Consider the following 21,061-nt stretch of genomic DNA (forward strand, 5'->3'; position numbering starts at 1 on the left):
GGCTAAATGCAAGTTTGTACCTCTTTTTGCTGGGTTGATTGAGGACAATAACAGTGCTCATGTGCCCGCTATTATATAGTCTGTTAGCCTGAGGAATGAGACAGCATTAGGCTTTATCTTTGTTGTGTGAATATGTGTTTTTAATGGTTTACTATGAAGCTTTGAGCTACAGATCTATATAAGCAATAACAAATGAGAGCGGGCTATCTAATGCATTTAGACCATTGAAGCAAGGAGTGATTTAGACTGCATTTAACTGACTCAGTGCTCTTATGTCTCTCTCTCTCTCTCTCTCTCTCACACACACACACACACACACACATTTACACAGTATGGACAACTTTTTAGTAACACACATCCCCGCTGACACGTGTGTAATAGCCAACCTCTTGTTTTTATCTGCACAAGGCAGGTTCACACAGAGATCAGTATAATGTATGCAAAGTCACACACTGTTCTCCATTATTCCCCATCTCTCTTTAGGCGCCTTTGACCAGTCAGCAAAGACCGCAATTGCAGAAGCAATAAGAAATCCCTTCGACCCTTCTATCCTCAGATATGGCCAATCATTTTTGTGTAGGCGCCCAGCTGGCTGATAGCCGAACTGGGATTTGAACTGGAATAGTGGTAGGCTTGCCTGAGCCATCTGAGCGCCCCCTAGGTTTTTAGAGTAAGTAAGTGTATAAGTATGTAGCCCAAAACCATAAGCAAAAATGAAGTTAGATATTTTAACAACAAGCATTTTACACTGTCTTTAGTTTTTGTCATTAAAAAGTAAAGTTGTTGACTTTCTTTCAAGGTCTTCAACAAAAAAAAATTATTGCAAAGCTAAGCTCTCAGAAACGGGAAAGGGAACTGTCTTAACCTCCTGGTTTCAGCAATGCACAAGTGGATCCCCTACCACACCAGCTCACACCAACTCACTTTCCAGTACAGAACCACTGCATCTCCAGCCCCCAGTTAAACTAGACCATGCAAAGAGACATGGCATTGAGGAGGGCACAGATGGTAGAGTTCTCAATAATACAATTTGTAAAGGCCTGGAATTGATCCTTGCTTTTAGTTACTGTCTGTATGGACTTATGTCTGTGTCCATGAAGGTTTTATTTGTCCTGGGCATTTTCTTCTGGGAACTCTCTTTGCTGTGTTTCTCCCACTTTCCAAAAACATAGCATGTTTACAAGTACTCCAAATCCACACTATTGCTTTAATGCTGAGAAACACAAGCTACTATGAATAAACCTACCCATACAAGCTCTATCTGCTGTCTTTACATTTTTAGTAATTTCTTTTAAAACACTTCCAGTGCTAAGTGATACAAAGCTAGATTTCTCTTTTGATGGCATGTGTGTTTTTCAGCCCTTTTAAGTTGGTTTATGAGAGAGGCTTGTCATGCATGATGGGAATGAATCTTTAGCTCTTCCTCCTTTACTTATCTCACTTCTCTATGGCACTGCAAGTGGGGATGTGATTATGTGTAGTGCTTTGGAGACACACTGTAACGCTTTAGGATTTGTTAGCTTTACAATATACTTTTGGATGCTTTTGCTTGCAGTTACTTTAGGATTCATCATAAATTGCTCACTAAAGATCATCCATGGAGTGGACTTACCTTGTACCCATTCATTTACTAGAGTGAGTAGAAACCATTGGTGTTGTATTCTCTGTTTAAGGGAATGTTGTACTGGTTTTTGTAGTGCTGTCAGTAGAATGTAATGGTAAATGTATGCAGTGTTGGCTATTATATTGTAACTGTCTGCATTACTGTATGTGTAGTACTGATGTGGCTTAATAGCTTCTGTGTGTGTGTGTGGATATGTGTGTGCGTGTGGTTATGTTGACTGAGTATAGCAACTCTGGGTTTAAGCTTTAAGCTTTGGGCTTTGTCTCTGATTACTGGGGTGTGAAAGCACTTGGTTGACCTTGCAGGCTCCCTGGCCATCATTGAGTGTGTGGGGAAGGGGGGTGTCCTCCTGAACTCTAAAACATGTTTTTATTATGTTTAAAAGAAATAGATATGACAAAACAATGTAGTGGAGTAGTTTGAGAGCTTCAATAGTGATGTTACTTTTTAACATCCACAGCATTAAGCTCTTCACTTTCTACTTTCCTGTTAGTAGAGGTTGACAACACATTTTACAGGACAATGCCTTAACCCTAACAGTTACCACTCAGTTGGAAGCATATATGTTTCTTACATTTATTCCCTGCAAAGTTTACTTTCTTTACTTTCTTTTTTTCAGTATTGGTAATGTGGCAACATTGGTAACACTAAAAGAAAAGAAGCAAAATCTTGGAGTTAAATATCTCACATTTTCTTTAAATGCTATGATCTGATAAACCACTGGTTTAACAGCTTCATACTGTGATCATGTCATTAAATAATAAAGTGCTAAAATAAATTTTGTTGATTCCAAAATGTATATCAGTTACATTTTACTGATAGAGGAGAGTTAAGGTATATGAGTTATGAGTTACTTTAAACAATTAGCTGATTTACTGTACATAGTACACTTATCAGTAACGTTTTTCTTTTTCTTGTAAAACATACTGTTTTTATTACAGTGACATGACAAGAGCCACCTCTATCTATGCTGCATGTATTTACACTAAAGAATGTGTGTTTGTGAGTGTATGTGTGTTTGTAAGTTTGTGTTTGTATGTTTGTGTGTGTATGCGTGTGTGTGTGTGTGTGTGTGTGTGTCACTTTTGGCACACAGTTCTTTTCTCATTTGTCCATGTGGGACCACCACACAGCAATAAATGTGAGTGTTAAAGAGAAGGGGGTTAGAGAAATGGAACAACAGAGAAGGATATGAGAGTGACCAAGAAGAAAGGACTTATTGAGAAAAAGGAGAGCGACAGAGAGAGAGAGAGAGACAGGCAAAGTGCGGGAGAGAGGCAAAAAAGACAGAGGGAGAAAGAGACAGGCAGATTGATAGTGAAAGAGATAGAAAGATAAAGAGATAGAGAGAGAGAGTGAAAGAGAGAGAGAGACAAACACAAATAGAAAACCAGAGGAAGGAAAGTAGAGGGGGTGGAAACAAACCACACCTTGCAAAAGTGCCTTCTTTGTTTTAACATGTATTGTCTGCACTAATTTATATAACTCGCTCAGTGTTGCTGCTGTTTGGTTGGCACTGGCTTTGCTTTTTCAAGTCTTTTTCATCATGAGGACTCTCCACAGGTTGAAGTTGATGAGTTCACCAAGCCTCAGCGAACTGGGCAAGAGTGAGAAGGCAGCCTTGGAGGAAAGAGGCACCCAGCAATGCAAGGCAGGGACTAATGCCATCTGGAATAGGTATCACGTAAATACACATGTGCACACACACACACACACACACACACACACACACATATGCATGTACTATAATAATTAAGCTTCATAAGTTGTTGCTTCATTTTAACATTTATCAGCATATCAAGTAAAACGGTATTATTATGAAATGTCATATAGACCCCAAGAAAAAGACCCATTACACATAATGTGTAATGTTTTAAAAAAGTGTTTGAAAACTGCAAACAAAAGGCAAATAAATTCATTTAAAAATCTAGCTTTTAGTATAAATACAATTTCAAACATGTTTGGATAGTCAGACAGCAATGATATGCAAGTCCTTTATGATCTATATTTACCTAAGAACAGTACCAAGGCAAAATACTTATATAACAATATCTGTTGCTATGACTTTCTCTTCACCATTGCTTGATATAACACTTTATTCACAGATTTTTGTCCGGATTCCATTGAATTCTTTAAATACAAATGTGGACTGTAGATTGTGAAATCCCCAAATTTCTTGCAATTGTGTATTGAGAAAGGTTGTTTCTTAAAACTTACATCCTTCCTTGTTTGTAAATGACTGTGTCTTTTGTCAATGCTCCTTTTTCAACCCCTTATGATAGTATGGACTGTTACCTATTCACCTGTTTATTGTACAGACTTTGCAGGCTTACACAGGTCCTGTCTCAACTTTCTTGTAGTGTAGGGCAGACATCAAATTAGGAAGTTGGTGAAACATGTACTTTACCTCTTTATGCTGTTTTCATATCTGTAAATGACAAATCACTGCATTCTGTTTTGTCTTTGCATTTCAACTATTGTCCCAACTTTTTAAAAATTTTGTAGGTTATAGGTGCATGAACTCAGTTAGTCCAAGGGCTTTTGTTCAATTTCTTGAATTTGAGGTTAATTTCTTATAATCATCTAAAGTTTTTCAAAATAATGTGAATTTTTTTAAAGTATCTTACTTGCATCTCAAGTCTGGACATACATGGCTCTAGTCTGAATGCATATTGTGATAGGATCTTCTGTTCATTCATGTCCAGTTGATTTTATACTTAGCTGGCCTGTATCACAAAAAGATTGGGCACAGCACGGGAATACAATTTGGACAGGTGAATGTCCACACACACTCACACACACACAGACACACACACACACATACACATACTTACTTCTTGCTATTATTATCAAAGATAACCAATATATATTCAGCTATGCATGTTTAATGTTACAAAGGTGGTATGGCTACAGGCACTTTCTTAATCAGCTGGTTAAAATGGAAAGCCGAACACAAAGAGGGCACTCAGAGAATAGAGTCCTTTGTTTTCTCTTGTTCATGAGCATATGTATACACACTTTGTAAACTACAGCAATGTATTTGTGGTATCTGTGGTGCTAGAACAACAGATCTTTGTTTTTTGGGGTTTTTCTGTGAATGTCTATGTACAGGGGTTGGACAAAATAACTGAAACACCTGGTTTTAGACCACAATAATTTATTAGTATGGTGTAGGGCCTCCTTTTGCGGCCAATACAGCGTCAATTCGTCTTGGAAATGACATATACAAGTCCTGCACAGTGGTCAGAGGGATTTTAAGCCATTCTTCTTGCAGGATAGTGGCCAGGTCACTACGTGATGCTGGTGGAGGAAAACGCTTCCTGACTCGCTTCTCCAAAACACCCCAAAGTGGCTCAATAATATTTAGATCTGGTGACTGTGCAGGCCATGGGAGATGTTCAACTTCACTTTCATGTTCATCAAACCAATCTTTCACCAGTCTTGCTGTGTGTATTGGTGCATTGTCATCCTGATACATGGCACCGCCATTGGATGCACATGGTCCTCCAGAATGGTTCGGTAGTCCTTGGCAGTGACGCGCCCATCTAGCACAAGTATTGGGCCAAGGGAATGCCATGATATGGCAGCCCAAACCATCACTGATCCACCCCCATGCTTCACTCTGGGCATGCAACAGTCTGGGTGGTACGCTTCTTTGGGGCTTCTCCACACCGTAACTCTCCCGGATGTGGGGAAAACAGTAAAGGTGGACTCATCAGAGAACAATACATGTTTCACATTGTCCACAGCCCAAGATTTGCGCTCCTTGCACCATTGAAACCGACGTTTGGCATTGGCACGAGTGACCAAAGGTTTGGCTATAGCAGCCCGGCCGTGTATATTGACCCTGTGGAGCTCCCGACGGACAGTTCTGGTGGAAACAGGAGAGTTGAGGTGCACATTTAATTCTGCCGTGATTTGGGCAGCCGTGGTTTTATGTTTTTTTGATACAATCCGGGTTAGCACCCGAACATCCCTTTCAGACAGCTTCCTCTTGCGTCCACAGTTAATCCTGTTGGATGTGGTTTGTCCTTCTTGGTGGTATGCTGACATTACCCTGGATACCGTGGCTCTTGATACATCACAAAGACTTGCTGTCTTGGTCACAGATGCGCCAGCAAGACGTGCACCAACAATTTGTCCTCTTTTGAACTCTGGTATGTCACCCATAATGTTGTGTGCATTGCAATATTTTTAGCAAAACTGTGCTCTTACCCTGCTAATTGAACCTTCACACTCTGCTCTTACTGGTGCAATGTGCAATTAATGAAGATTGGCCACCAGACTGGTCCAATTTAGCCATGAAACCTCCCACACTAAAATGACAGGTGTTTCAGTTATTTTGTCCAACCCCTGTATGTGATAAGTTTAATAAAACAGATATACCTACTGTATAGGTGCATCCTGTAGGTACACAGGTGACAGTAATGGGTTGAAAATGACTGCCATCAGACCACTGCTGAACAAATGATTTGGTTTGTAATTTAGTATGTCATGTTATAGTGTGGGTGAAAATATCAAAAATGTGCATGAATACAAAAATGATGACTGTTTTAAAATGTTCTTCTATTGCTACTGCTTTCATTGTTATAATATAAATTTTTTTTATTATTTAGACTGTGTGTGCATGTGTCCCTACAGCATCCACAATGCAGTAATTGCTATATTTCAGAAGAAGGACCTTGGAGACAATGAGCTGTATACCTTAAATGAAGGGGTCAGGTTAGTGACCTTAACACTAGCATTCAGTGTTAATACTTTCTGCATGTATTTAAAAAGCTCTTTTTAGCCATTTACCTACCATCTCTCTTTTCTCTCACCACAACACATTCAACACATCGTTCTCACTTTTGCTTGTGTTCATAAATAACATGCTATTTTACTTTGAGCAATGTAAATGTAAGCTCTTAAATGCCTTGCTGACCTCAGTTCAGACAGTCATGTCTGCTGTCTTTATTGTGTAGTGGAAAATGCTACCATACACCCACTCCTTCATGCATCATGCAAAGACAGTTACAGAAAGAAACCCAAAAATACCACTTAAAGTGGAATATGTGCAGATTGCACGGGAAACGGTATTTAATAATCTGTTTATAATTAAATCTCTTGTTAAACTTGGTAACTTTTTGGTGCTCTTAAATGACATGAAGAACCACTGACGGAAGTGGCAGTGCCAGTGATTCATAGTATACTTGAATACATATGGTGTGGCCATATGGTATTTAAACAGCAACATCAAAAGTCGAAACTTTTCTTATTAAAGGCTTTTTTATTTGGATTGTAAGTTTTTTTACTGTGATCACAATTTTTTATTACTTCCTGAACAGTCTTTTAGTTTGAAGTGAAAAAGCTGCTTGGTAAACATTTCCTATTTAGACCATTAATCTTTGTTTCATTTTGTAAGAAATCACTTATGAAGTGTTCCCATTTAGCAGTGTTAGGCAAGTTTACATAAAACAAAAGATATTGATTGCAAATGTGTCTATTTTTAACTTTTATTTGTAAAATTGCCTGCACATAACTACTTCCTCTCCGTAAACGTAATTTTATTTTAAGAATCAAGTTACCATTTCCGTCAGTTAAAATTGTGCTTATTTCTTTACAATTTGTTGGCCACTGTACTTAAAATGTGGGTGATCGTGTAGTACTACAAAGCAGCGATAGAGTTACTCAGATCCAAACCACTGTGCTGTTGTAATGTCTACCATTCGGGGTTTCACTACACACTGCTCAAATCGACTCATTGTGGTAGAGTTTGTTTGCGTGTGTGTTTGCTGGGGCGAAACAGACCACAACACTTCTTTTGTTTTGTCTGATAAATCACCATTGTTAAAATATTGCTCTAGCAATCTAGCTATCTATCTACCTCTTCTATCTGTCCGTCCATGTGTTTATGTATATCAGTAGCAAACTGTGACTTCTAAATCTCGGCCATCACCTAAACAAAATAACCTTTCTTAAGCAAAATGCAAATCCTCTTTACAGATAATCACTTTATCACACAAGTTCTGTGTACAGTACACTGCGCCAATTGTTTCATTTTGTTCTCTTATATTCTTAAGACACTTGAAGGAATTGTCTTTGCTTACATTAATTGAACATAAGAACAACCATAACTCATGTGTGACTTCACTATATATTCACGTTACTTGTCTGTAACATGTCTGTGTAAAACCATCACTGTCTACTGTTACACCTGTGTCCTCACAGCAAGCAGAAGCACTAAAAAAACCTACCCATGTGAGGAGGTAATATGATTGGTCAATATATAAAACATTAGTAAATTACTAGTACTATTTATAACCAGACCATCACCCACCAACATTCTTTCCAGCAACAGCAGATGTGGCAAAATGTCTCCCTAATGTAACCCAGTTTAATGTCATTTGTTTAATGTTGTCAAATTATAAGTATTATTTTTAGAATAGTTTAGGCGCTCTCTGCAGGTGCACAGGCCCCATGATGTAAATATACTTTCAAAATTAATGGTTACAACATAGGATTTGTTTCTCTTTGACTAGATAGTTTTGTTTTAATAAACTATTGTTTATTATATTGTAATAGTTTTTGGCTAAGCTATCTTTGACAGCTAATACAGTTAGTGGTCTGATTGTTTAGTTCACATCAATAAAGCAATACACATTACACATTACCATTATAATGCTCTCACCATGTCTGACTTTTAGTATAAGCTTAACTTAAGTGTGGTGAAACTCAGTATGGGCAGAAGCTAATATAAATAACTACAACATTAAACACAACATTAAGTTATTTTTTACAGCAATAAGTTTTCTAATTTAGTCAAGGATGCAATTATTAAAAGTTGTTTTTTGTGTTTGCAAGGCTAGGTCAATCAGTCTTGATTACTCAACTGAAAATAAATACTTTAGGAAATGGTGTTGATGGTGGTTTTACTAGCACATATGATGCATTTCTGACATTTTCCTTGAAATCTCCCTAAAGAAAAACCACATCAATGTGTATTACAACTGCCCCTACTATTACTACTGTCTCTTAACAAGAATAATGCATGTAGAACATTGAACATCTATCAATTGTCTGGAATGATAATCCTTAAAGTACTACTTACTACCTCTTATTATTATTTTTATTATTATTATTATTATTACGAGTAATAATTGTATTTGTTATTATTATTATTACTTTTATTATTATTATTAAAACATAAGTGTAGGAAGCTAAAGCACCCGCCATAACTTGAGTGATGGAAACTAAGAATAGGAATATAAAACAAATGAAAAAAGCATCACAAAATGTACATAAAATGTCAGAATTAAACTAGGTTGCACACTAGAACAGAAGAGCGCTGGTGTGTTCCAAACAGAAGATTGCTGATGTGTTTTAAATACCATTCTCTGTATTCTAGAGGGTGCTGTATTACATTTTGACCAATAGCAAAGCTATTATTTTAACCATACTGTATAGAATACCGAGTGCAGATTCAGACACAGCTCCCCACCTTGCTAGCTAAACCAGTGTTCTCCTTTCATAATTTAATGATTTACTTGTTTCAGTGCCACTGCACAATACTGGGTATAAGTAAAATAGTGTGCTGTGCCTCCACAATAAGCTATGGATCCATTGCAACCCTAATCAGATTGAAGGTGGATCAAAACTGAATAAATACATGCATGTAAGTATGCATGCTTTCTAAACACAGCTTATATTTTGCGATTAAGCTTGACAACATAATTAGGAAAAAGGAACATCTGAAAGCAGTAAATACAATATACAATATGTCGTTGTCAATTATCATTATGATTAAATTGTAGTAGAAACCAGAATCGGGTTAGTTTCATTTCCTGCTTGCATATAATCAAAGAGACATGACCTAATCACTAAGATGCACAGGAAGCACCTGTCCTTTAGGTCACCAAAAACCAGAAATCATTCCTGGAACTAAAGGCCAGTGTATGACTGCTTTAATGCAAAGATCAAGAGTTTAAAACACATGGGGTTAGTTTAGGTTCCTGAAACTGTACACATGGTTGAACATGTGTACTTACTAGCAGAGACAGATGGGGGAGGGGGGATTTGGTTAACAGGAAGGCTTTGATTATAATTTAGGAATGCAGAATAATGAGTAACACTTCCCATGGTGGTTAAAGTTTAGTAGTCACTTGTCAGGATAAGATTTTACCCAGTTGTTAGGGACACATAGCAATATGCGTATGTGTAGAGGTCGTGGATAAATAAAGGGGACCATAAGGCGATGATCCCAAAAATGTTCCAGTCCCAAATCCATTAACACAATCTGCCTCCTGCTGACTATCTCCTAAAGCTCACTACACATAGCCACATTTATACATACCATACAATACACATTTATAAAAAAAACTGTAGCCTATTTGTTTCTTTGTACACTTCGTCATTCCCCATCGTATAACTACAGAGTTCTTACATTCAGTTCTTGTTATTGAACCGTGTAATGCTTAATGGTGGTACCTGCATATTTTGCAATCAGCTTATGAAGGTGCTTCTTAGTTATGATTACATGTGCTGACTACATTACATACAAGAGCGGCCTATAGCTTGGACATGCAGACATTTCACCTTAACCTGCATTTTAATAAGATGCACATATTTCGTTTTGTCAGTTGGAAAGTTATATGTATTTTAAACATTATTTTAATAGATTAAATTGTATAATTAATTATTTAAAAATACTGCCAGCACCATACGACTAGAGAGCTCAGCCCCTACTTTCAGCTCAAAAAAGGGCAGTGATAGCTTAGTGGTTAAGGTGCTGGACTACTAATCAGAAGGCTGCCAGTTCAAGCCCCACCACCGCCAAGGTGCCACTGTTGGGCCCCTGAGCAAGGCCCTTAACCCTCAATTGCTTAAAAATTGTGTTCAGTCATAAATGTAAGTCGCTTTTGATAAAAGCGTCTGCTAAATGCAGAAAATGTAAAACCATGTTCATTAACTAACTGGAACCTTACATGGATGCTCTGTTTACTCTTGTAGTAAGAATGCATGTAGAATGTTTTCTTGTTATTTGTTTACTCTCAATAATACCAGGACATTTCACTCATGTCACTCAAACTCTCACTAACTCATTTTCTCTTATCACTTCCTCACAAATTCACTCTCTACTGCCTAATCTCCTGCACTTGTTCTTGTTTTACAGGCTACTTCTGAAAACAGAGTTAGGCTCCTTCTTCACTGAGTACTTGCAGGTACGGAACATATTAACCAATTTTTTAACTATATTTCTGATTTATTTGTTCAGTGCTTTTAACAGTAGATCGTGTGCCCTTGCAGCTTTACAAAGATTTGAGTATAAACCCTCAATAAGCAATAATATTCTATTCTATTGTAATCTATTCTATTCTATTCTATTCTATAATATCTTAAAAACAATGTATGTATAAAGTGGACCCATCACAGCACCCTTTACTTAAAACACAATCATAATATAACCACACTATATTCAGAAATTTGACATAACTGTGAATCAGTTTGCTTTGTTTAGATTCACAATTTCTGAATTTTAATGTATTACTTTTAGGGACAGATTATGTGTAGTTCTTTAAAATAATCTTATGATTTGTAGCAGGGGTCTATAGGTTTTGCCACTTAATTAAAGGTCTTCAATAGCTTCACTGAATGGTATAAAAAACTGTGCTTTTAGACTGTTAATATGGTAATTATAATATTTACCTGGATATAAAGTTGGGGTCAAAGCTACCAATTGCAAAGTAAATAGAGCAAAGTGGTCTCTTTACAAAGCAAAATGTCACCAAAATGTCATTTTTTATGCCTGAACAACATTTATCTGGATGGACAGAAATACTTTTACAACAAACAAAACAGGTTTGCAATCAAGTAAAAGCTGCTGGAACATAAATGACACTGTTTAAGATTCTGTATGTATATAGTATATAGTATATAGGACTAGTATGTATTCACTAAACTGTTGTGTGACTAGAAATTTTTATTAAATTAAACAGAAGTACTGTATATTGCTATTCCTACAGTCAAGCCGGCAAGTCTGCAAACCCCTTTTACTTTTCCACATTTAATTACGTCACAGACTCATTCTATAATAGATTGAGTTAATTTTTTGCCTCAAACATCTACACACAATCACCAATAATTATGAAGTGAAAACAGGGTTTAGAATATATGCAATTTTATTTTACTGACAAAAATGGTTTATTTAGGGGTTACATATCTGTACACACCCTTAGCCTAATACTTGGTTGATGCACCTTTGGCAGCAATTACAGCTTCAAGGCATCTTGGGTAAGAACCTACAAGCTTGGCACACTTGTTTCTGGACATTTTTGGCTGTGTGCTTCAGGTCGTTGTCATGTTGGAGGGTAAACCTCCAGTCTGAGGTCCAGATGCTACCTAGATAACCTGACATTGTTTAGGACAATTGCCAAAAGATAGCTTCTGCTGTTAGAGACCAACTAACTCAAGCTCCTACAGTTTACCAGACCTTACTGGAACTTTCAGTGGGACCATATTCTATGATCTGATGAAGCCAAAATTGAGCTTTTTCTTCAAACAAGCAAAAGTGGGTTTGGCTCATACACAAAGATTACCATGAAGAAAATTACCTTATCTTCTGTGAAGCATGCTGGTGGATCTGTGATGCTGTGTGGCTGTTTTTCTTCCAAAGCCCTGAACAACCCATAAACATAGCATTATGGACTCCATCAAGTACCAGCTAATAATACATTAAACCCTGACTACCCTAGTCAGGAAGCTTAAACTGGATAGTGGCTGGAACTTATATGACAAAGACCTAAAGTACATTTTAGAACCAACACAAAAATGGTTCAACTCTCATTAGGCTTTGTAGGAAAAAGTTGAGCTGTTATATTAGCAAAAAGACGCCGAACAACTATTGCACATATAGATCTGACACAAATATAGCACATAATAATATAGGTTGTTTTTTTAATCTGTGTTCTTTTAATAAAATATAGCTTTTTGATATTATTAAATTGAAAAATGTTTTGTTAATTTTGTTAATGTTCTCCAGAGATTCTGATATTTGTGGGGGAAGTGTAACAGTCTAATTCTAACTATAAATTATATAATATAAACTGTATTATTATTATATAAACTGTATTAATATGAATTATCGTAAATAATAAGTGTGATTGTTTTTATACAGAACCAGCTCTTAACCAAAGGAATGGTCATACTGCGGGACAAAATTCATTTCTATGAAGGTGAGTGGCTAAGAGATTTTTAAAAAAGATTTGGATTTTAAAGTTTGCTAAATCATTTTAATGAAATTTAAAGCATTTTTACAAAGCTTTCTATATTTGAGAAATAGAGGGTATAAGGTGTATGTTTTTGTACTTGTGGTTTTAATAGCTTCCTTTAACCTTTAAAAATGTTTGAAAATAGGTCTAGAAAAAAAGATACGTCCTCAGATTTTGGGAGCTGTAATAGTTGTTTTTACCCTTTCTGATTCCATTTCATTATGTTGTTGTCACTGAGTGATTACAGATTTTTAAACAAAATGTGATAACACAAAAGGAACACATGGGAGCGCAGGTCAACAAGCAAGCACTCTAAATAAACTAATAAGCTTATTGATACTAATGCACCACACCAGAGCTGAGCACTTTAAAGCTGTGCTCTCAGCTCTAAGTGCAGAGTTTTTGCATTGTGCTTAACACAGCCAGTAAGGTAAACGGCCATGTTGCGTTCCCCCTCTCTATTTTCCTAAAACTGCATGCATGCAGCTTGAAAGGGAGCTGTCCCTCAAAATCTCCTCTCTCCTATAGTTAGGGCTTGAGGAAGAAGCATGGGCAAATGCAACACCCATAAAGACATGGTTCAAAAAGTTTGGTGTTAAGGAAACCCATTTGCCATACACATGACCCTAACCCTAACACTTAGCGATTAATCCAACATTAGTGCCTGATTAGTGTTTTCACTGAATGGGCACATACTTATAGAGTGCTTTAGCCGCAAAAGGGGAGGGAACTCTATATTATTGTCCATGTATTTCCTATGCACAGCCCTCTTGTTTGACATCCATGAAACTGGATGTCAAACAAGTGCATGGTCAGATGACCATATACTTGACAAATCTGACTATATACTTGACTATAGATTTCTGAGTGATTTTTTTATTTTCTCTGCAGGTCAGAAATTACTGGACTCTTTGGCTGAGACCTGGGACTTTTTCTTTTGTGATGTGCTCTCCATGCTGCAAGCCATATTCTACCCTGTCCAGGTACTTTACTTTCCCATGACAAATTCTGTCTACTGGGTGCTTAGCTTTAACTTGCTAAGATGAATATGGCTCACATGTATATGTTTTTGTGAAGGGGAAGGAACCCACTGTGAGGCAGCTGGCTCTGCTGCACTTCAGAAACATAATTACTCTGAATGTAAAGCTGGAGGATGCCCTGTCGCGGCCCCGTGCTCGAGTGCCTCCGTCTGTCATACAAATGCTACTTATACTGCAGGTAAATAAAAGTACCTTTATGATCAGAACACACATTACAGTTTTTGTCTGTTTATTATCTGCTGTGTTTTGCACTTGTCTGCTTGGCTTGTTTCGTTGGTCACCAGTTTTTGCCAGTTTTTTAAATATAAAAGAAACAAGAATTGTTTAATTACACTTTTATTGATGGCTTAGTGGTTAGCCAATTTAACAAATTTACAGAGGCTTTAAATTCACTGTTATATAACAATTATTAGATTAAACTGGGCCATTTGTTTCAGCTACAGCCTTAGCTACTTAAACATTGCTATCAGTAGCATTGTGAGCTTCTGAATCAAGATGATTCTATTCATAACAGTTATGTGAAAAATGTACCTTGCCACACTCATGCTTGCCTTTACATACAGTTGAAATCTGTTTTCAACACCTTTATTGTTGAGTATTTTAATGGGTTCCATGTCCTAATGTTTTCTCTATTTCAACACACCTGCTGGACGTGAGGCTCGCCACTGTGTTTTGCCAGGAAACTAAACAAGAAAGAGGTCTAAATTTTATATATACACATTCCTACTGGAACAGGAAAAGGACAAAACTGTTGCTGCAATGTATATAATGTCCTTTATATAATTATTTTATTATAACCTTTTAGCAATAGTTGTGACTGAAACACATGAAGTAAAAGGGGTGTCCCAAAACTTTTTTTTCAATTTACAATTATTTTAAGATAAAGACAACACAAGTAAACACGAAATGCAGCTTTTAAATGATCACTCCATTTATTGAAGATGAGGATTTATTCAAAACCTATATCACCTACAGTGGGGCCAAAAAGTATTTAGTCAGCCACTGATTGTGCAGGTTCTCCTACTTAGAAAGATGAGAGAGGTCTGTAATTTTCATCATAGGTACACTTCAACTATGAGAGACAAAATGAGAAAAAAAAATCCAGGAAATCACATTGTAGGATTTTTAAAGAATTTATTTGTAAATTATGGTGGAAAATAAGTATTTGGTCAATAACAAAAGTTCAACTCAATACTTTGTAACATAACCTTTGTTGGCAATGACAGAGGTCAAACGTTTCCTGTAAGTCTTCACCAGGTTTGCACACACTGTAGCTGGTATTTTGGCCCATTCCTCCATGCAGATCTCCTCTAGAGCAGTGATGTTTTGGGGCTGTCGCTGGGCAACACGGACTCCACAAATTTTTTATGGGGTTGAGGTCTGGAGACTGGCTAGGCCACTCCAGGACCTTCAAATGCTTTTTACGGAGCCACTCCTTTGTTGCCCGAGCGGTGTGTTTGGGATCATTGTCATGCTGGAAGACCCAGCCACGTTCCATCTTCAATGCTCTCACTGATGGAAGGAGGTTTTGGCTTAAAATCTCACGATACATGGCCCCGTTCATTCTTCCCTTAACACGGATCAGTCGTCCTGTCCCCTTTGCAGAAAAACAGCCCCAAAGCATGATGTTTCCACCCCCATGCTTCACAGTAGGTATTGTGTTCTTGTGTTTTTCTTCTTCCTCCAAACACGACGAGTTGAGTTTTTACCAAAAAGTTCCATTTTGGTTTCATCTGACCACATGATATTCTCCCAATCCTCTTCTGGATCATCCATATGCTCTCTGGCAAACATCAGACGGGCCTGGACATGTACTGGCTAAAGCAGGGGGACACACCTGGCACTGCAGGATTTGAGTCCCTCTCGGCGTAGTGTGTTACTGATGGTAGCCTTTGTTACTTTGGTCCCAGCTCTCTGCAGGTCATTCATCAGGTCCCTCCGTGTAGTTCTGGGATTTTTGCTCACCGTTCTCATGATCATTTTGACCCCACGGGATGAGATCTTGACCCCAAGGGAGATTATCAATGGTCTTGTATGTCTTCCATTTTCTTACAATTGCTCCCACAGTTGATTTATTCACACCAACCTGCTTGCCTATTGTAGATTTACTCTTCCCAGCCTGGTACAGGTCTACAATTTTCTTCCTGGTGTCTTTCGACAGCTCTTTGGTCTTGAGTTTGGAGTCTGACTGTTTGAGGCTGTGGACAGGTGTCTTTTATACAGATAACGAGGTCAAACAGGTGCCATTAATACAGGTAACGAGTGGAGGACAGAAGAGCTTCTTAAAGAATAAGTTACAGGTCTGTGAGAGCCAGAAATCTTGCTTGTTTGTTATTGACCAAATACTTATTTTCCACCATCATTTACAAATAAATTCTTTAAAAATCCTACAATGTGATTTCCTGGATTTTTTTTTCTCATTTTGTCTCTCATAGTTGAAGTGTAACTATGATGAAAATTACAGACCTCTCTCATCTTTCTAAGTAGGAGAACCTGCACAATCAGTGGCTGACTAAATACTTTTTGACCCCACTGTATAGGTTTAACCTATATCAAAGACTCTTTTTCTGAAGTTTTAGATACGGAACAAATCGTATTCCATCAATTATGTCAAGTCATCGACATCCTGTGGAAGCTAAGCAGCCCCAGAAAAATCTAAATTAAAGACTATGACACTACCACCACCATGTTTGACTGTATGGTGTTCTTATGGTGGAATGCAGTGTTAGCATTATGGCAGATGTAACGGGACCTGTGTCATCAAAAATTACCTATGACTCATCAGTTCACAGAATATTATTCTGAAAGTCTTGGGGGTTTTTAATGTTTTTTTTTTCCCTTTTTTTGTCATCAGTGGTTCCAAGTTTTCTTACTTTGTGGATAAGCTGCTCATCATTTTAGAAAAAAAGGGATTTTGTGTTTACTTAGTTATCTGTGTCTCATATTAAAAGAGCCTGGATTATCTGAACTGTTACAAAAATTGGGAAGAGGGCAAAAACTTTTCTGCCCAAAATATATTTTTTTGGTAAAATACTGACAATTGATTTGTTAATAGGACCATTTAAATTTTAAATGGTTTGAACCATGTGTGTGTATATAAAGAGACCTTTTAAACAGTGGTATTAGATGCTTAAATAGTGGTTTACAGTGGTAAACTTTTTTGATATCGACCCCTTTTCATCTGATTGCCCCATAAAATATGTGACTAGCTCAATTTAATTCTGAATCATTTTATTACTGACAAAAGCTCATTAAACCAACAGCCCAGCTTTGGTTAGACATATAACGCACTTTGTACACATCTTATGTACAATCACCCTTTAGTCATATATTAAACCCACCAGCCACACTAACAGGTAAATTCCCAGCTGCTTGTTGGTGACAGTTAACACTGGTTTTAAAATTACTGCATACTAATTTTGCACTATTCTTGACGTCAATAAGTAACCGCAAGGAAAAGGTGCTAGTCAGTTGCTTTTTGAACTTATACTTGAACTTATACACTACCCACAAACCAGAGTATTTACACTTTCCCATATTTCTGTCTTTTCCTCCATTTTTGCATGCTTTAAACAAAACAATGGAATTCTTCATAAACATCTCATGTGTTTATGATCATCTGTGTTTAGTTTGTGTATGACCTTGGTTTTTCCACAGCTGGTTATTCATACTCAGTCTTTCTGATAGTCAGGAAAAAGACTTTATATTAACAAACTAGGTGAGCCATGTTTGCCATGTTTATCATGTTTTGTGGTTTGTGTTACAGGGGGTACATGAGTCTAGAGGAGTGAGTGATGATTACTTGAAGCTGGAATCTCTGATCCAAATGGTGGTGTCTCCTTATCTGGGCACTCACGGCCTATATGCTGATGATGGCTCCGTAGCCCAGTGCACCTGTGTGTTGGGTAAGCATTCATCAAATCATAGGCCATATATAATTCTGATCTGATTTATGCAATGAATGCATGAGGTAAAGTTGTATAAAAAAGCAAAAAGATGAATTAGTCTGATGTGGTGTTGTATTTGCAAATGGCAGATACGTAAAGACTGGCACCCTTTAACCCACAATAATATATAAGCCTTTTTTAAATGTCTGTTTAAATGTAAACAAATTTTATATTTACAAAAATAACCAACATAATGCATGAAAACAAACCAGTATGAAAAAAAAAACACTTCATTAATAAGACTTGGACATTTTTGACCACTGCAAATGTTATTTAAAATTTTCATGAATTTTAATTTTTTTTTACTATTTTACATTTGACATGATATTGATATTAGAACTCAATACCAACACCAATCCTATAATCTCCTACACTGACGTCCTCACAGTTACTAAGCCTTACTTACTTACTCACTCTCTGCAGTCTGGTTGTGAAAGGTGACATGCTTTAATATAGTTTTCCATGTGTTGATGTGGATAAACTGTAAATGCCAGTGAATACAAATGGTTATAATACATAAATGGGTGCCTCCAGTCAAAAAGCATTTGTAAGCTTAGGCACCGACGTGGAATGTGAAGGCCTGGCTTACAATCAGTGCTCTAGTTCATCCCATGTTGCGGTCAGGTCTTGAGATAGAGCAGTTGAGCTAGAGCTGGTGTTTTGTGATGTCTGCAGATTCTATTATAGTCATTTTTAAAACAGTTAAATCATGCAAAATTAATTTATCATCATTACTGTTGATGTAAGTAATAGCAGTAGTAGGCTAGTATTTCAGTCATATAAAAGCTGAGGCAAACTATCAAGGCCCTCAGAGAGGGCCAGAAAAAATCTAAACTTAATATAAAATAAATGAGTGGTTCTAATTTTATTTATCTTTTCATAATTTGACAACATTTTAACAAATACAAATCTAAGCAAATAAATCCTTCATACCTGCCTATTTGTATTGAAATGTGAAAGGTTATATTAAAGAAGCCTTTTTGTCTCCCTCTGCTGTTGGTAGAAGGAACATCTGTGCAGCTATAAATTCTTAGACGGCTTTGCAACGGTTGATCTCAAATTACAGTAAAATTATTTTTGCTAATTTTATGACTAGGATGAAAGGCGACTGATGATTGTGCATAACAACTGATGTTGCTGCAGTATGAACATTCGAAACTTCCCCTGAAATTAAACTTTGACTTGGCCATAGTAAGATTCCAGCTCTTTAACCAGTTTAATCACTCTGGAATTATCTTTCCTCTTTTTCTCTCTTAGAAAAGCGACTGCTGTGGCACTGGCCTCAGTTCGGAGACAGTCCCTCTAAGAATCCTGTGGTGCGCTCCAAGAGCTACAACATGCACATGCTAACACCTGTGGCTGAGTATGAGTCTGAGACAGGGTCAGTGGGCAGCACGGGCATCCGACGTCACTCAGTGTGCCAGATGAATTTGTGTCAGGAGGAGCCTGCATTCTCCACTACTTCCAGCCCTGAGACAGACACTACTTCCCAACTTTCAGCCTCACATCACTCAGGAGAGCAAGACTCTGCCCTGTCCAGCTGCAGAGAGCAGATTGACGATACATTCCCAATTCCATCTCCTTCTATGTATCCCTTGATTTTCCCTGAATGTTGCTCAGAAATATTTGAGAATTCATCCCAAAAACCTGACTCCCATCTATCACAAGAAGAGGCCTTGCTTCCCAGTGGCTCCTCCAGCCCAGAAACAGTTGTAGATCAGGTCTTGGAATCTCTGGACTCCGATGCAGAAGGAATCTTTATAGACTTCACTCGTCACACCTCGCACGCCTCTAATCTAAGCCTTGAGAGTGAGAGTGAGGTTTAGCAATACAACTGTGCCACATTACACATCTGTTTTATGTCTGAAATATTTGTTTTACTTTTACATTGAAAGTTAGAAGAGTAAACAAAACATGATACTTAACTGACCTGTTAATGTATGCCATTTTTCATATAATCATACACATACGAAAGGTCAAAAGGATGTGGACCTTTTGTAATGATTGAGCTCAGATTTTTTTAGCCACTTCAAATGATCATATAATAATTATATAAACTAAATTATAGGCTTTTAATTTTGTAACAACTGAATGAATAGAATGTTCAACAATGATCAGCTGTCCACATACTTTGGAAAAAAAGCTGCAGGTTTCTTAACTTTTTTGACATTGATTCCTTAAAAGTAATAGATTAATATATTTTTTTATATATTTCACTTATTTGTATGAATATTTTTTGGATATTATTTTGTGGCATTAAAAAATTAATTGAGCCGCTCAGGTGGCGCAACGGTAAAAGACACGCGCTGCAACCAGGGCTGGATCTTGAAAGTGTGTCTTTTCGAGTCCAGCTCTGCCTTCACCGGTCGAGGCTGGGCGGCTATATGAACAACGATTGGCCTGTTGTTCAGGTGGGGGGGCGGGATTTGAGACCGAAGGGGATGCTCTCTCAGGACTGGGGCGGTTGCGCCCTCTGCTGGCTGGTTGGTGGCGCCTGCATGGAGACGGGAGGGGGTGCGGCGGAGTGTGTGATCCTCCGTGCACAGTGCTCTGCCGCGCTGCACTCGTCAAGTGTGGGTGATAAGACGGTCGATTGGCTGTGCACGTGTCGGAGGAGGCGTGGAACGGCCTCGTCAGACCCAATCAGGAGCAGGGACCGGCATTAGTGAGAGGTTGATTGACAGGATGAAATTGGACGCGCTAAATTATTATTTTTTTTAAATAAAAAAAATTAATTGAATTTATTTGGTCATCAGTGTGTCGATTCTCATGCAAGTATTAAAACACTTTTGTTGTAAAATATTTAACATACTGTTAAGTGCATATCTCCACTTCAGATTCCAAACTTTGTATTTGTACATATACAATTCAAAAACATATGTGTACAATTTGTGTAAAACAAACTTATTTGTATTACAAACCTTATTTCCAGACATTGGGACCTTTTGTAAAATACAATAAAAACAAAAATCAGTGATTTTATAAATCTGTTGAATCTTTATTTAACTGACCAAAATACAACAAAAAGATTTCCAGTGTTTTCACTGATCAATTCCATTACATTTTGTATATACAAACATTTTAAATTTTGATGCCAGCAACACACAGAGGCAAGTTTACCACTGTTACATCATCTATTAATCACATTAACATTTACATTTACATTTTCAGCATTTAGCAGACGCTTTTATCCAAAGCGACTTA

The 21,061-nt window shown here is 37.4% G+C and overlaps 1 protein-coding gene across 1 annotated transcript; it reads left to right on the forward strand.

Moving 5' to 3' along the window:
* The first annotated feature begins 1,594 nt into the window (after nucleotides 1-1,594).
* Nucleotides 1,595-19,890, forward strand: prr5b (proline rich 5b (renal)). The gene is made up of 9 exons (XM_063004064.1): nucleotides 1,595-1,635; nucleotides 3,188-3,301; nucleotides 6,266-6,346; nucleotides 10,776-10,824; nucleotides 12,777-12,834; nucleotides 13,762-13,853; nucleotides 13,948-14,088; nucleotides 17,677-17,815; nucleotides 19,115-19,890. The coding sequence occupies exons 1-9, from the start codon at nucleotides 1,598-1,600 to the stop codon at nucleotides 19,681-19,683; spliced, it is 1,281 nt and encodes a 426-aa protein (XP_062860134.1). The 5' UTR covers nucleotides 1,595-1,597; the 3' UTR covers nucleotides 19,684-19,890.
* The last annotated feature ends 1,171 nt before the right edge of the window (nucleotides 19,891-21,061 follow it).

This window comes from Trichomycterus rosablanca, chromosome 1 (genome assembly GCF_030014385.1).
Source record: "Trichomycterus rosablanca isolate fTriRos1 chromosome 1, fTriRos1.hap1, whole genome shotgun sequence".
NCBI classification, from domain to species: domain Eukaryota; kingdom Metazoa; phylum Chordata; class Actinopteri; order Siluriformes; family Trichomycteridae; genus Trichomycterus; species Trichomycterus rosablanca.

Bases quoted from the DNA above. Each gene is read 5' to 3' on its own strand.
- prr5b (XM_063004064.1), top strand. From the start codon at position 1,598: ATGGAGTGGACTTACCTTGTACCCATTCATTTACTAGA. The intron at 1,636-3,187 runs GTGAGTAGAAAC...GACTCTCCACAG, and splicing joins GTACCCATTCATTTACTAGA to GTTGAAGTTGATGAGTTCAC. The intron at 3,302-6,265 runs GTATCACGTAAA...GTGTCCCTACAG, and splicing joins ACTAATGCCATCTGGAATAG to CATCCACAATGCAGTAATTG.